This window comes from Castor canadensis, chromosome 7 (assembly GCF_047511655.1).
Source record: "Castor canadensis chromosome 7, mCasCan1.hap1v2, whole genome shotgun sequence".
Classification (NCBI taxonomy): Eukaryota; Metazoa; Chordata; class Mammalia; order Rodentia; family Castoridae; genus Castor; species Castor canadensis.
This window is the reverse complement of record NC_133392.1, coordinates 27,831,077-27,849,034: the sequence shown is the minus strand read 5'-3', so window position 1 is coordinate 27,849,034 and position 17,958 is coordinate 27,831,077. Positions and strand designations below refer to the sequence as shown.

Below are 17,958 nucleotides of genomic sequence, written 5' to 3'. Positions count from 1 at the left end.
TCAGGGGAACAAAGCAGAGATGTGAGTCCTGCACAACCTGCTAACCTGCTGTCACTTCCCAGGGATATGATGAGGCTTCTGCTTTTGCACAACCCCAGAGGGCATCCACTCCAGAAAGAATACCCCTGTTAACAGCTGGACTCTTAGTTACATTACAGTATGGTATCTTTTTTGAGACTAGATACTTTGGAAATTAGGTTCTAGAAGGTTATCTCAACCCCACGAATATAAGAAAAGACCTAAAGGCCTCAAGTCTCTAGAGAGACTTGAAAAAACTCCAAGGGATTGGCTCAAAGCAACTTAAAATATACACATAGAAGATTCCTAGGTCATCTGACCTAATAAAACAAAAGCATTATTATAAGAGACAAAATAACTGCCAAAAATGTCTCCCTTACCTGAGTAATGGGCTGATAGCAATGGACCAGACCCGGTCTTCAGTCTGGATGGTGTGTAAGCACTGCCCCAGCCGACCTGAGGCCAAAGGCCATACCTGGAAATAGGAGAGGAGATGCTCTCATTGGCATTGCTTCTGATTAGGAAAGAGGAAAGGTGCAAAAGGAGGAATGACTATGACTACAGGTAGGAAAATAGAGAATCTTCTGTCCCACTTAGGATATCAACAGAGAAGCCTCTCCAACTTCTGATTTGCCTGCCACAGAAACAGACTTTTTTGAGGGACTGGGGTTTTGAACTCAGGGATTGGAGCTTGCAAAACAGGTGCTCTACCACTTGAGCTACACCTCCAGTCCCACAAAGATAGCTTCTTGCTTCTGGTCCTAACCACCCTCTTTTACTTCCACCTAAGAGCCTTTACTTACCAGCCAATTTTACTCCAGGGAATCAGAAGTTCCACATTCCCTACCTGAAAGTTGACTAAGAAGGAGTGGATAGATGAGGCTTGTGCCTCTCTCAGCAGCTTCCCCATGTTTGTGGATCTTCCTTTCTCCTATCTCTCGCCAAGAGTTTACTTTGGGTCATTAGAGATGGGTAGGAAGATGAAGGTACAGTATAGGAGGTAGATAAGAGTTATAGAGAAGAGTAAAAAGAAAGCTGTAAGGGAAGGAGAGACTGGAAGAAGAGAGTTCAAAGCAGGGAGGTAGTGTGGTGGTGTTTGTTCATAATGATCAGATCCAAAGCTATTCATGACAGCAGGGAATTTAGCACCTAGTGTCACCAAAAGTAGCAGAAAAGCTTAACTCTTTTAAGCTTCCATATCTCCACAGGTTAAAAATATTGCTTGGAGCACACTATCTGGTCCCTATCAGTCAGGAATGTACATTAGCAGCCACTCTAGGCTTAACTCTAATCAACGCTCCTAGAGCCCTCTCAGCAGTCAGTGCATTTAGGAATCTCCCATTAAGCACAGGGCTCCCCTCACCTCACCCAACCTCAGATGACACACACAGGGACATAAGCCTCTAACCAAACAGAAAGGAAACCTCAAATGTACAAGGCTGTCCCTAGACAGCAGCCACAGAGGGATCCCAAGGCAGCCAGATGGATCAATGACCTCTCAAGGTCCCTGCAGTGCTATAAGAGGAACACATCAGATGCAGGCAGGTCCTTAGATGGAAGAACTTTAAGGAAACATTCCTTCGATGTAAGGGATAGGTGATGGAATGGGGGTGGTCCTGCCTTCTTAGGGTCACATGGTATCTCTTCCCTATAAAAGGAGAAAGTGTTTTTTAGAGTTTGAGTGTATGGTGGGGGTGGGAAATGGGGTGATTGTGTGAGTAACTTTTCCCAACACTGAGAAAAGAAAATAAATTCAACAAGGAGATCCTAAGTGAGGCAAGGCAGAAAACAAAGGTAAATACCTGGAATACCAGGATTACAGCTTATCCTTTGGGCTTGATAGTCAATCCTTTTGGTAGGCACTAGATGCACTTCTGATTTTCTCCTTTAAACTGCCTCAGATTGGAAGAGAGCTTTTTAGTTCCCTAGATCTGAACTCCCTGGGAGGCAGGTTCTTGATTTCAGGGGAGGGAGACACAAGACTCTGATTTACAAAGTCCCTGGAAGACAACATAGGCCTGAATTCACTAGTGGCCTCCATGGAGAAGGCTGGTGGATCCTTAGATTCTGCAAACCACAGAACAAAGTCCCTGGTCTCCAGAACTGGTGCCATACCAATTCTGAGCATGACTGGGAAAGTGTGCCTCCCAATCCCCCTCAGCAGCCCAGCATCCTCCAGCAATATGAGTATCCTGGCACCAGAGGGACAGGAGTTGACACAGTATACTGATCATAGATTTTACTCTCTGTGGCCAAATTCAAAACAGACCTATCCTGGAAAAGACTCAGTGGGAATGGACATTCATATAGCCCTTTTACAAAGCAGATTGTGGGTAGCAAGACCTTTAAAATGATCAAAGTCTTTGACTCATGAACTCTAATGCTGAGAGTCTATCCTAAGAAAATAATCCTAAAATGAAGAAAAACCTAAATGGTAAAATATTCCCTGCAGCTTATGTGTGCGCAAAAAGCATGAACAAGCTTTGGAATCTGATTCAAATCTGGATTTGAATCCTAGTTGTTACTTATTATCTTTGGCCTTAGGGATGTTTCGTAACAACTAAGCCTCAGTTTCTTCATGTGAAATGGGAAATAATGCCTGTATCTCAGGATTGTAGTGTAGAAAAGTGAAGGTAAGTATAAAGCACTTATTAACACAATAGCACAGTATTTGCCAGATACCAGGAATTCAGTAAAGGTGTTTTTTTTTTTTTTTTTTCAGTACTGGGGCTTGAACTCAGGGCCTTCACCTTGAGCCACTCCACCAGCCCTATTTTTGTGAGGGGTTTTTTGAGATAGGGTCTCGCAGACACTTGCCCGGGCTGGCTTCGAATCACAATCCTCCTGGATCTCTCTCTGTCTCCTAAGCAGCTAGGATTACAGGTGTAAACCCGGCAAAGTGATTCTTATTACCAGGAAAGAAAAGGATTCTCTAGGCGATGCCTACCTCAGAAGTCTTGCAAAGAAAATGTTTTAGTCCCCTTTACCCCATATATCACAACTCTTTCCTAAAAGTACATATTTAGGGAACCCCAAAAAAACAGGCTATAGATGTTTATAGGCAAACATCACCTATAAATTCTTAGGTAGGTTTAGGCATATTAAAAACCTCCAGAAGCAGTTGTAGAAGTACAACTTCTACATCAGTGGCATCTGCCACTGAAAAAAAATAGTTATAAAAGAAAAATTGTATGGAAATAACCCAGATGCCCTACAATTGATGAATTGATTAAGAAAATGTGACACACACACACACACACACACACACAGACACACACACACACAAAGGGAGTTTTATTCAATCATAAGAAAGAATGAAACTATGTGGTTTGAAGGTAAATGGAAGCAGCTGGAAGACATCGTGTTAAGTGATGTAAGCTAGGTTCAGAAAAAGACCACATGTTTTCTCTCATATGTGGAAGTCAGATCCAAAAGGTAATCACACACACAAAAACAAACATGATTATATACACATTTATATATAGAACCTGTTTGTAATAGTGGAATTACTATATAGTACTCAGTAGAGGAAAAGAGAATCATAGTCACAATATCGAAATATATAATATTTGTGCAGATAGAGGACATAACAATATGAACTGAAAACTGTTGAATAATAGGAGTAGGAAAGAAGTGGTGAGAGTAACAAAGAGGACTGAACTGACCAAAATAAAGCATATTCACAGCTTTCAGCTGGGATACATTGAGATATCCCTTTGAACATTGACGTTGGAATTAAAAATGAGAAACAGGGACTGGCGGAGTAGCCCAAGTGGTAAAGTCCCTGCCTAGTAAGCATGAGGCCCAGAATTCATAACCCCAGTACAGCCAAAAAATAAAATGAAAATGAAACACAGAACTGTAAAAGAGGTACAGTGTTGGGAGGGTACTTGTGGAAGGGGGAGGGGGAATAGAGGAGATGAAGGTATGGGAATATGGTTGATGGGTTTCATACACATATATGAAATAGCAATTGCTTTAAGTGGGGCAAGAAGCAGGTCAATGGGGGTGGATGGTGGGGGCGATCTAACCAATGTACAGTGTAAGGCTATTCAGAATTGGCACAATGAATCCCCCCTGTACAACGAATATTGTGCTAATAAAAATGAAAAAACAATTTTAAATAAATAATAGTCAAATTGTGAGTAATGTGGAAATGGGTCAGGAAAAGGAAGGTGGCTAGAAGAAAAGACATCAACAGAAAGGAAAGAAAACTAAGAAGCCTCCAGAAAACTAGAAAAGATGAATTGGCTGGTAGGTCATTGGGGAGCCCCAAAACAACTACCTTTAAGAAGGTAAGGAGGAATCAAAGAAGAGAATTCTGCTGGTGGGACTGGGGTTTGAACTCAGGACTTCAGGTTTGCAATGCAAATGCTTGAGCCACTCTGCCAGTCTATTTTGCTCTGGTTATTTTGGAGATGGGATCTCACGAAGTATTTGCCTAGGCTGGCCTTGAATCTCAATCCTCCTGATCTCAGCCTCTCTGGTAGCTAGGATTACAGATGTGAACCACCTGTGCTGAATTTTAATAAATAAATAAATAAATATTTAAATAAATAAATAAATAAAGCTGGTCCCTGGTGGCTTACACCTATAATCCTAGCTACTTGTGAGGTTGAGATTGGGAGAATTGGGGTTCAAGGTCAGCCCAGGCAAAAAGTTTGTGAGACCTCATCTCAATGGAAAAAAGCTGGGCATGGTAGTACAGGCCTATCATCCCAGTGATGATGGGAAGCCTAAAATAGGAGGCTAGCAATCCAGGATGGCCTGGGCAAAAAACAACCCTATCTCCAAAATAACTAGAACAAAAAGGGCTAGAGGTGTGCCTAAGCAGTAGTGTGCCTCCCTAGCAAGCACTAAGCACGAAAATCTGAGTTCAAATTCTAGTACTACAAAACAAAAAAAAAAAGCTAAGCCACTGAATCAGTATTTATGTCTGAGATGAACCTCATATTCCACATAAAGTTGTTGTCATTCTTCAACCGTAAGAAGTTCACACCCTCAGATTGCTGCATGTGATGGCAAAGCCTAGTTTTTTTTACTGCTTTGGGTGTCAGACCATGGAAAATAGGATAGAAGAAAGACATGTCAATAAAAAGGAAGATCCAGGGAAAACCTGAAGCAATGACAGTAAGATGCCAAAATAATATGAGAATACCTAGATTACATATGGTATAAAAGGTTCCTGTACAAATTTATTTTTGAGTAGTATGGCAAGTTAAAACCAGTATCTTTGTCAGGAATGCTACAAAGGCAGTGACCAATCAGAAAACGGAAGTGTGGGATATGAACACGAGAAGAAACAGATAATAAGAAATTCAGGTTCTGCATTGGTTCAAAACATTTGCTGGATTTTTCTCAGGTTTCCTTGTGCTGGTATACATTTTCTCTGACTAAATACAAAATGCAAGGCAGAAAACAGCAAAGGGAAGAGAAACATCTATAAATAGAAGGGACCATATTTAGCCCTTCTCTTTATATAAATCAGCAACATGAAGGAGTAATCACTAGAGGGTACATGGAGTCAAGAAAGTTACTCAGTAAAGAAGGCAACTTCCATCTTCTAAGCCCTCTCCCTATGTGGCTTAAAAGCCCACTTGCTGACACCAACATACATTTTGCTCCTGTTAGCACTACAGAGCCACTAAATGCTGGGAAAGAGACAAGCAAGACACTGCTGGATCTCCCGTACTACTAACTGAATTGTCAGCAATGTTCCCACAGCAGCCCCAAAGGATCAGGTCTGTGTCCTAGGTAGGGCTTCTGGACACAGGCCTGGAGAAAGAATTTCTTCTTTTTCAGGACCCAAATGTGGATGAGCTGGGTCTACAAAGCAAGGATCACACTGTTTATCAGCCTCATTCTTTTATGCCTTGGAAGGTATCTGTGGGTCAGGCAATTTGGCAATGATGCAACAAATAATGCTGTTCTCTCACAGTCTGTACTGCTTACTGACCACACTGTTCTCCAGAGAAGCAGTAAAAACATATTTTAATTATCAGCCTGATTGCTTATAAACAAGGTGGTGAAAAATTAACCTCCCCAAACAGAGAGCAAGTAAAAGGACGGAGATTTTAAAATAAAATATTGGGGTCAGATCTCAGCCCACAAACTTGAGGAAACTCAGCTCAAGGAGGAAAAGCTGGCCAGGTCCTCTGTTTTTGAGTTCACACCACATTTCAAGTGAGTGGCAAGCTTCCCAGCCACTGTCCACTCCTTTCCCAGTCCAGCTGGCAGGGACACAGCCTAGCATGGCAAACTGCATGCCAGAACCACATAAGTGAGTCCTTTATTGTGTTGTTTCTCCCCTGCCCCTACCCAATGCTTTCATCCAATACTGGGACTCAAGGCCCTATCTACCCTCTCCCACCCCAGTCCCTACAGACATAAGGAAATAACAGTATGTAAGGATGAGACCACCTCACCTTGGCTGTCCTGTCCCTGGAGCCGCTCACAATGATGCCCCCTTTGCAGTCCACACAGTTCACTTCCTGTTCATGAGCCGAGTACTTGACAGTGAAGGTGCTATGAATCTCATGAACACCAATCTTCCCATCTCTAGAAGAGAAACAAGGAGGCCACCCACAAGAAACAATTATTCTCTCTGTAGGATGAGAACAAGTCTACTGAAACAGCCCATCTCCACTGACATCCAAATTTGTTAAGTGTTAGGCAGTTCTGCACAAAAGACGCCAAGCTTCTAGATCCCTTTACTTCTTCAGCACTCTTGGGGCTGAACAGAGCTGAGAAAGAAAACAAATTTTCCTTTGGAGAGTATCAAAACCAGCTTCATTTTGCATTAAAAGCTCTTCCTGTATTTCTTCTCCAGCTAACTATATTAACAACTTTTGTAAATCTCTGCATTAAATGGAAAAAAACTACCACCCCTTCTTCTAGTCTCCCTCCTCATCCCTTTGGAGTTGAGACAGGAAAGTCAGAGTCAGGCACAGGTCCCTGAAGAACACTAAGGAAAAAGCAGAAGGAGAAACCTGCAGCACTTACGCTCCTGCACTGACAATATGTGAGTTGGCCAACACAAAGTGACAAACGTCCTCATCATGCCCAGCAAAGACTCCCAGGGGCCGACGGTTCAAGCTGGCACCATCTGGGCGGAACTGGTAGGCTAGGATGAAATTAGCCTGGGATATGTACAGAGAATCATCCTCTAGCTGCATCCAGGGCATCTGACTGCAAAGATGGAAAAGACAATGTAAGGCTCATCAAGATACAGGGCAAGGGACTGGGGATGTGACTCAGTGTTACAACTTGCCTAGCACAGGGCCCTAAGTTTGCTCCCCAGCAATACCAAAAAAAAAAGATATAGCACAAAAGATATACTCTTAAGCCGGGTGCCAGTGGCTCACACCTATAATCCTAGTTACTTGGGAGCTAGAGATCAGGAAGATTGAGGTTCAAAGACAAATAGCTCAAAAAATAACCAACATAGGGCTGGCAGAATAACTCAAATGGTAGAGGACCTATTTAGGTAACTGTGAGGCCCAGAGTTCAAATCCCAATACTGAAAATACACACACACAAAAGTGTTGGCAGAGTGCCTCAAACTGTAGAGTGCCTGCCTAGCAAGTGTGAGGCCTTGGGTTCAAACCCCAGTACTGCCACAAAAAAAAAAAAAAAAAAAAAAAAACTAACTCTAATCTTTGAAGAGGTTGGCCAGTCTCCAACCTAGCCAAGATAACCTGCAAGGCTAACAGGCTGCACCTTAATCTTGGCCTTCAAAATTGCCTACTCCTTAGCTACCCTCAGATACATAAGTGATTAAGCTTTAATCACTTTTAAGAGAGTCCAAATTACAAACTGAGTTAAATCTCTCTCTCTCTCTTTTTCTCTCTCTTTGTCTTTGTGACACAGTCTCACTGTATAGCCCAGGCAGCCCTCAAACTTGCTATCTTCCTTCTGCTTATGCTGGGATCATAAGCATATACCACCATGGCCAGCTAAATATCCCTTTTAATTGAAAAATGCTTATTATTTCAATTACTGGCTGCCTGGAGTTCTAGGGGAATAGGCAGCGCTTACAAAATTAAACGGCTGAAGAGTAGGGAGGGTCAAAAGAAAATCTTCCAGCCATGTGAAGTAATTTTCTTTCATTCTGTACGCTCATTGAGTGTAACTGGTAAGTTTCAAGGTTCTAAGGCTCCCACATATATACCTTGTCCACAGATCTATTAAACTGGCATGGAGAAAGTGAGCCATGGGAAGTCCATTCTCTTGTTATTAATGCAAAGGAGTCGTTTATAAATAAAAAAGAATAAAGCACTTAGGAAAGTCTGCTAATGTAATGATTAGATATCTAGATCCTTCCAGGGATATCTATATTTCTCTACTAGAGGCAATATGGCAATGGAAAAATAGCTTCAAAGCAGTCTGCTGCAATTCAGGGGCTATAGAGAACTCAGCTCTCAAAGCAACTGATAAGAGAAATCCACAAATAGTTAAAGATTCCCTCTCCAATCTGCAGAAGGAAGAAAGGTTAGAAGATACAGGCCAGTCTCATAGCACAGCGTCTTAAGAAAAAAAAGGACTCTCAAAAACTAGCCTCTCTGATGGGAACCAAGGCAGACATCCCACCTGTCCTACCCTATCTAGGACTCCTGGAGCTACAGCTAACTCATCCCCATGTACAGACACCATCTCCCACTGCCAAGTCTGTCTGAGCAAACTGGGCTGTTTCTTCCCCAGGCTCCTTAAAACAAGCGTCATGGGAATGTGGAAAAGTTCAGCAAATTGGCTTGACGGGCCATTAAGTGCAGCTTGGACTTTGTAGTAACTGAGTTTCTGCTCATGAGATTTTTATAAGTGTGTGCATATATTATATGGAATCTGTGTAGAGTATATACAGAAGCTCAAATTCTCACTCATTATGCATAGTCCTTTTCAACATCCTCTGCATGAGTATATGGCACACTCAAACAGGTAGCAAACATAGGGGGTTGGAATTCATGTGTTTAGAGCCATTTGGTAAGCAGCCATTTGCCTAGGACAAGAAACCAGGTTCATGCCAGGTGAACAGTGGAGAATCCTGGGGCAGCCTGGTAACTCTTCTATGTGTTTATTTGCCAAACTGCTTGAATGTGGGTCCAGTGACCAAAAAGACAACATCAAGACAACAACATAAAATCTTGATAGAGAAATAACTCTACCCTCTAGTGTTTAAAAAGCACAAGTGGCTGGGTATGGTGGTTTATACCTGTAATCCCAGCACCCAAGAGGCTGAAGCAGGAGGATGACAAATTCAAAGCCAGCTTGGGTTACACAGCCACATCCTATTTTAAAATAAATAAATAAACAAACAACAATAAAAACCAACAACATAGGCACAAATGGAAAGCAAAAGAAAGTTCTTCATCATAAATATCTCTCTTTCTCTGCCATATATAATCTTGCTTCTTTGCCACCATATAATTTTTTACCACCACCATATAGTTAACTGCAACTGATATCAATCAAACCATGGAAACTGGACATAAGCAAGAAAGAAAGGGTCACCAGAAGCAGAATCCTGCTAGACTATATCTATCAGCATAGAGACAGGTCAGCCTGAATGAGTCATGAAGCTCCTACCCATTGGAACAATCAACAAGAATTACTTTTTTGGTAGGAAGTCAAATAATAACTATGAAATAATTTGGCATTAATGAAGCACTGTGATATTAACAGTGCCACAGCTATCATCTAAATTCTGTAGCATTTTTTCTAAGTTCTACCTCCTGTAACATGTATATCCAAATATTTAGACCCTATTTTACCTTTTAATAAGATAATGAAGGTGGAGGTATAGCTCAATGATAGAATGTTTGCCCAGCACGTGCAAGGCCCCTAATTCGATCCCTAGTACTACAAATAAAAGTAGAGAACAGATCTGAAGAAAGATAAGAGGAAGAAATAACTCTCTAGAATAGAAGAGTTAAAGAAAAATAATTGTAAAACAAATACATTAGAACACTGGCTTCAATTATGCTCCTTGATGAAGTAAGTTAAAAGAGTTACTATCTCTGGGTGGTAGAATTATTGGTAGGTTTTATTTTCTTCTTTATGTTTTTCTAATTCTTTTAAAAATTTGTATAACATCATTTTTTTGTAATCATAAAAATAATGGGATTTCTTAAAACAAAGTACATTTTTTATAATCCTTTTTAAAAATGTGAATACAAGGTGTCCCTCTAATGCACCTTTGTAGTGTTTGAAGGATCACCAATGCCAGCCACCCAAGACAGCCCCTATTACACTAGGACCCAGTTTCTCACTTTCCATTATATTCTTTTGTCCCAGGAAGCTTTAAAAGAGTCAAGACTTACCTGCATCTCCACTTTAGCAGAATCCCCTCTCGACAGCGTCCCAGCCTCCAGTTCTGAGACACTTTCACCCGTTCCTTCACTGGGATGCTGGTCATCCTATGTCCAAACAGAACAGATAATTCAGTCACTGCAACTCATTGCCAACAAGAGAAAATTACATGGGTTGCTGAGTCAGGACTCAGAAATATCCAAAAAAAACAAATAAATATATATATGCTAAAGGGATTAGGAAACCAGGAAGGAATAACTCTCCTCTCATAATACCTGGATAACCAAGAAAGCCAAGGAGAAAAGCATGCCCATTAAACTACTAGAAGTGTCTACAGTGATGCCAAGGCCATCGAATGGAGAACAGACGACAAACAATGCTGGAACCCCTGGATATCACATGGAAAAAAGAAATCAACCCTGACCCCACCTCACATCAAACAGAAAAAGTAATTCAAAATAGATCACAGACCTAAATGTAAAATCTAAAACTACAAAGCTATTACACATCAAAACATCCCTCTGGCTGGTGGAGTGGCTTAAGTAGTAAGTAGAGTGCCTGCCTAGTGAGGCCCTGAGTTCAAACCCCAGTACCACAAAAAAAAAAAAAAAAAAAAAGTTAAAACATCTGTCTAGGGGAGTTAGGCAAAGTTTAGGACACAGAAAGCGATAACATAACAGAAAAATTCAATTAGACTATTGAAGTTAAAAACTTATACTCAACCAAAATGAATGTATAAGCTACACCTGGAGGAAATGTATATCAGACATAGGGCTTGTATCAAAATGAAGAAATCTTCTGTGTGTGTGTGTGTGTGTGTAAACTGTACATATACATACACACACATACTACATACATATATATTTTTTTTAAGACAGGGTCTCATTATATAGCCCAGGCTGACCTTGAATTCAATATCCTCTTGCCTCAGTCTCTCAAATGCTGGGATTACAGATGTGTGCCACCACTCCCAGACTCTGTTGATAGATAGATAGATAGATATAGAAATATATATATTATATGTATATATAGAGAGATCTATATCTATATCTATCTATCTATCTATATATATATATATATATATATATATATTTTTTTTTTTTTTTTGGTGATACTAGGAGTTGAACTCAGGGCCTCCACTTCAGCTGGGTCCCTGGCCCTTTTGTTTTTTTAAGTTTTTGAAATAGGGTCTCACTAACTTTGCTGGGGTAGCCTTGAACTAGATCTTCCTACCTCTGTCTCCTGAGTAGCTGGGATTATAGGCATGTGCCACCACACACAGCTCTGTTAATACATTTTAATTTATTTTTTAGAAGAAGAAAAAAAAGCAATTTTATTACTAAGCATTCAAACCAGAATATTATACATATCACAGGCAACCTGCTAAAGAAACTGCAGGGACAGAAATCTCATCCTTTTATATATCTGTTCATATATTTTTAAAGATCAATAAGGAATTTCCTACATTGGTGGCAGGAAAGCAAAATGGTACAACCACTGTGGGGTGAGATCTGGCAATTTATTATAAATCTAAACATACACCTACCCTATGGCCTAACAAGTACCCAAGACAAGAGCATATGTACACAAAGATACAAGAACGCTCATAGGGAACTTTAGTTATAATGGCTAAAAGCTGTAAAGAGCCCAGACATCCATTAACAGGAGAATGAATAAAAACACTGTGGTATGTTCATATATACCACTCAGCAATTAAAAGAAGTACTGATATACACAGTAATGCGGACAAACCACAAAACATTAAGCTGCAGGAAGGAAACCTTACATTAAATTTCATTTACATGAACTTGAGAAAAGGGTTAACTAACCTCTGATGAAAAAAAAAATCCGAACAGTGACTAATGCCAGGGTGGGGACAGGGACTGACTGAGAGGAACATGTGGAAACTTAGTGGGGTAATTGTCTGTATCTAAATCTTGAAGGACTTCGGTTTCTACAGACTTGCATGCATCTGTCAAAAATGCATCAAACAAGCCAGGCACAGTGATGCAGGTCTGGAATTCCAGCACTTGGAAGGCTGAGGAAGGGGGCCTGTGAGTTTGAGGCCAGTTGAGGCTACATAAAGAGTTACAGGCCATCCTGAACTACACAGCAAGACCCAAGGGCAAATAGTTCAAAAGACTGCATCCTCATCTCCAAAATAATCAGAGCAAACTGGACTATAGGTATGGTTCAAGTGGTACAGCACCTGCTTTGTCAGCATAAAGTCCTGAGTTTAAAACCCAGTTCCACAAAAAAAAAAAAAAAAAGGTTTTTTTATTCAAATATAAATTTTACCTAAATATAAATTTACTGTTTAAATTTTTCTTTTTAAAAAATTCACAAAAACAAAAAAAAATAAAAATAAAAAATTCACAAACTAAAGTGTAGGCATTGCTAAATGGTAGAACACCTGCCTAGCAAGCATGGGGCCCTGAATTCAAACCCCAGTACCACCAAAAGAAACCCCCAAAAATCCACAAAGACACTGTAGACTGGCAAGGGGATCAGGGGAAAGACAATAGAGGCAATGTAAATAATGTACAATATAAGTCTAATTGGAATTGTCACTATGACTCTCTCCCGTATAATGAATATACCCTAATAAAAAATTTATTTAAAAAAAAATGTACTGTAGTCAATGAAATGCATGCACACTCAAGCGTTTAGGGGTAAAGTATACTGGTATCTGTAACTTACTTTGAAATGCACAATTAAGCAAATATAGCCAAATAATTATAGAATCTAGGTGGTAAATATACAAATGTTTATTGTACAATTCATTGAACTTTTCTATATGTTTAAAATTTTTCATCAAAAAAATATTGACTAGGGAGTGTAAATGGTAAGTTTCTTGGAGAAAGGTTACAGCAGCAAGAGTTAAGGATGCACACCAGAAGGAAGAATGGCATAGTTTAGGGTGGGTGGATAGGGAGACCACTCAAAGCTCTTTGACAGTCCAACTTTAGGCAGAATTCTGAAACCATTGGCAAGAATTTGAAAATTCTGTTAGCCACTGTCTCCCCTGTCTCCAAGGCATACTCCATTTGACAATACAAGGTACACTGCTTGGGACACACAGTGATAACTACCATGTCTGCCTAAAGAGACACTGGCCAAGGGAAGAGACACATTTCTCCTTGCCTCTAATTATACCTTCATATCTACCACCCTTTACTAAAAGCCAACAAGCAAGTCTCATTTCCAAGCCTCTAATGGACAACTTACCAAGGATGATTTAGGCAGGCAGAAAGATATCTAATTGCTAGATAAACAATATTTTGCTTTCTGGCCTTACTTATTTGCATGGAATAATTATTTTTGGTTAATAAAGTAATGAATGTACAAGGTTTTTTAAAAACAGATTTATAATATGAAAGATTAACAATGCAAAAGTGAGTTAAGTCGTTCTCCTACACCTGTGTCAACTCTCCCTCCTCCCACACACACTCCACTCAGCTTTCCCCTAATGTTAAGATCTTACATAACCATGGTACATTTGTCAAAACTAAGAGCTTAACACTGATACGTTATTAACAAACTCCAGGTTTTGGTCAGTCTTTTTCTGCCCCAGGATCCAGTCTAAGACTGCATGCTGTATTCAGTCATCACGTTCCTTAGTCTCCTCTGGCCCATAGCAGTTTTCAGTCTTTCTTGTTTTTCATGATCTTAACACTTATTAAATTTTCCTTTTATCTCTGTAATTCTAAGAAGTGAAAAATTCTTCCTCCCTGCTGTTTAAACATGGTTTTGTTAGTTTGGGGTTTTTGGTTTGTTTGTTTGTCTGTTTGTCTTGTTTATTTGTTTGGCAGCACTAGGATTTAAACTCAGAGACTGGCAACAGCTCTACCACTTGAGCCATACTTCCAGTCCTTTTTGCCTTCAAGTTACTTTTCAGATAGGATCTCACTTTTTGCCCAGGGTTGGCCTTGAACCTCTGCCTTTCAAGTAGCTGGGATTACAGGCATGAGTTATAGTGCCTACCTTGGTTGATCTTTTTTTTGAAATAGGATGTTGCTATGTAACCCAGGCTGGCCTCAAACTCATAACCCTCCTGCCTCAGCACGTTAGTGCTAGAATTACAGATGTGTACCACCATACCCAGTTCATGTATTTTTTTGAATTATGAAAAAGATTGTGTTTAGAAGTCATTAGCATTTCTTCTTAGAAATAGATTAACTTGTTTACAACCTTTGTCTAAACTTCCAATTAGATTCATGATATCTATTTTGTTAGTTTAGAAAGATTTTTTATATATTCAGCTGTAAACTTTTTTCCAATTTATCATTTTCTTTTCAACTTATAGTGTTTTACTCATATATACAGTTAAAATTTTTTATATCTATGATTTCATGTCAATCTTTTGAAATACTTCAAATAATGTGAAATGTTTAAGGAAGGTTTTTCTGGCTAAAAGAAGGTTAACTTGAAATATATTTTATTTCAACCTCTACTACTAAAAATTTTTTCAACATAGTAAATAGGGTTTAGCTAATATAGTTGAATACTACATAAAAATAATTTAGAGCCGGACACCAGTGGCACATGATTCCAAATGTAATTTACTTGACCAACAGTTAACATGGTACTTAAAATGTGAAGGCACTGTTACACTTACCAATGCCTCACGCCCATCAACAAGTGTTTGTTGGTAAAGCAATTATACTTCCTGTATTCCTAGTTCTGTTCAACAACAAGATATCTGAAATAGGCAATAAACAACTGTCTCTACTTTTTTTTTTTTTGTTTGATGAGACATGTTCTTACCATGTACCCCAGGATTACCTGGAACTTGCTATCTAGCCCAGGCTGGCCTCAAACTTGAGATGCTCCTGTTTTAGCCCCCTGAGGACTACAATTACAGGCATGCACCACCATGTCCAGTTCATATCAGAAATGACTCGAACTGATACGAATTTAATATATAATTAACAAAATAAAATTTAATTTTAAACTAAGTAAAGAAGTCACTACTTAATTAGTGCTGTTGGGTTTCTATAACATATTCCTAACTTTATTAGAAAGAAGGGAGAAAGGGAAATAGAATAAACATGCTTGAAAAGAACATTGGGAGGGTATACTCTAAATTAGTAATGGTTAACTCTGGAAAGCCAATGTTAGTTGTCTTTATTTTCTTCGTAGTTTATGTACTTCCTACTTATGTATTTCCTAATTTTTTTACAACATAATATTTAGTAAAGAGAGAAATATTCCTTAAAATATTAGGGGTTGACTCAGAAGTAGAGCACAATGCCATCAGTTCAATCCCAGCACCAATAATAATAATAATAATAATAACAATAAATGCTGTTAGCAGGGAGCCAGTGGCTCACGCCTGTAATCCTAGCTATTCAGGAGGATCACAGTTCAAAGCCAGCCTGGACAAATAGTTCTTGAAACCCTACCTCGAAAAAACCCATCTCTCTCACTCACACACACACACACACACACACACACACACACACAAAGGACTGATGTAGTGGCTCAAGGTATAGGCTCTGAGTTCAAACCCCAGTACCATAAAAAAAATAATAGTAATAATAACAAATGCTGTTGATAAAACTGGACATCAATAAAGAAAAAAAACTGATTTAGATTGCCATCTAATACTACAATGATTTTTCTAAAGAAAGTCAATTTAAAATAGTTTAACTAGAAGAAAATTAAATATATATATTCCAATGAAGACTGCAGATCCATTCCTGATTATTATACAAGCAATACAAATATATCAGTTATAAATCACTCAAGTTTAATCTTATTAAATTTGAAATACTGCACAGAGGAAAAAAAGAGATTAAAATGAAAGCAATACCCGGGCACCAGTAGCTCATACCTGCAATCCTAGCTTCTCAGGAGGCAGAGATCAGGAGTGGTTCAAAGCCAGCCAGGGCAAATAGTTTGAGAGACCCTATCTCAAAAAAACCTTTACAAAAAAGGGCTGGTGGAGTGGCTCAAGGTGTAGGCCCTGAGTTCAAACCCCAGAAGCACAATAAATAAAAAAATAAATAAATAAAATACAAATGAAAGCAGAATAACATTATAGACACAAGTTTCATCTCAAAAACTTTTAGGAAGCTGATAAAAATCTTTTAAGATAATACCTTGCCATCTACGTCCAGCAGAGGCTAAGAACAGTTACGGGATATTCACACAATTAAACATGGGGAAAAAAATCCCCCAACACTAGTTTACAGACAGGCACATTAAAACAAATCTTAAAGTGTCACCTCTAGTTTTATAAAGTGTTTGGGTTTGGTTACATATTGCTAGTAACATGTTCAACTGGTATGGTCTTTGAGAAAGAAATTCTAATACAAAATCATTAAATGATAGCTTCTGATCTAGCATTCCTATTTAAGCATTATATCACAAAGAAATACTTCAAAATATATATAAAAAATATATTTTATATTTTATAGCTTCAAGTATATACTAGAGCTAAAATCTGAAAAAAGCCCAATGGTCTGTCTATGGGGAGAACGTTATATTAATGCAATGGAATATATTGCCACTGGAAGCGACAAATGTGAAGACTGCAAACTATTTTGGAAATTACTGTGTAGCAAGAGGCAATAATTTTAAAACTAAGATAAATTATCATAAAGGTAGAGGTAGGGGACACTATATAAAACTGTTTCCATAAATAAATGCTGGTGCTTTAGAAAGTGAACAATTTTTTTAGTATATCACAGAATTGTTGATATTTATGTCTTTTTATTCACCTTCAACTAAACAGATTAAAATTATAGAAAAGAAACTGGAATCTGTAACCCAGTTATACAGTATGCAATTTCAAGTAACTAACTTCTTTAACTGTCCATTTTTCTTCACTTATGAATTAAGGACAATATGCCACACAACTGTAGTGTTTTAAAGATGACACCTAAAATACTGTATAAATTATAAACCACTACAAAAAGGTGAATTATTTTTGCATAAACACAAAATATGTAGTAGTTAATATCCATCAATGATGTTATCACTAAAGCTTAAGCTAATAATCATGCTTCTCTAATTAATTTAGTCTTAACTCTTAGAAATTTTTCCTCTGATATCAAACATTTCATCTTTCAGGCTGAATGGGTAGGAGTGGACACAGGTATGTTAAGGCCAAAACCTTTTACTGAATTCTCCCATTAGGTGAATGTGGCCCCTGGTTTCACATTACTAGAGAGCAACCTACACCACTAGGTGGAGAGAGAACGGAGGACAGAAAAAGACAGTTAACAGGATGGACCAAAAGAATTAACCTTAAACTGAAAAAGCAGGTGCTGCCCTGCCAGCTTTTATCTGCATATCCCTCCCAGATGTAAAAGAAATGGTTTGTAGTTACACACTCCTCTTGATTAACAGGTGGAGGTGAAACTAAAAATGGAATATTCTAGATCACAGCAGGAAGAAACCAAGTAGAAAAGAATTGACCTATTTCCTGAATTAGAATTAAGACATTTCTCTCATCTCTCTGGTCACTTAACTGCCATTTGGCAACACTTTACTAAGGGTCAAGACACTCCCCTGAGGGCTTGATCACAGAAACAAAACTTTCAAAGTTGAACTTTAGAAGCTGCTACCAAACAGCAAGAGCAGGCATCCTCTCCCAAGGTGAACCCATAATCAACTACTTGGCTGTGG

At 38.9% G+C, this 17,958-nt stretch overlaps 1 protein-coding gene across 5 annotated transcripts in view; it reads right to left on the bottom strand.

Annotated features, from left to right (window-relative positions):
* Fbxw4 (F-box and WD repeat domain containing 4) overlaps nt 1–17,958 on the bottom strand; it is an 82,887-nt gene that overhangs the window by 51,889 nt on the left and 13,040 nt on the right. For 4 of the 5 annotated variants that reach the window (XM_074078468.1, XM_074078467.1, XM_020171240.2 and 1 more), the window contains exons 2-5: nt 10,335–10,430; nt 7,021–7,206; nt 6,444–6,576; nt 399–493 (exon numbers count right to left, since the gene is read on the bottom strand). In XM_074078468.1, coding sequence (XP_073934569.1) covers nt 399–493; nt 6,444–6,576; nt 7,021–7,206; nt 10,335–10,430 — 510 coding nt within the window. The remainder of the gene's footprint in view (nt 1–398; nt 494–6,443; nt 6,577–7,020; nt 7,207–10,334; nt 10,431–17,958) is intronic. The other variant, XM_074078466.1, reaches the window with a different exon arrangement.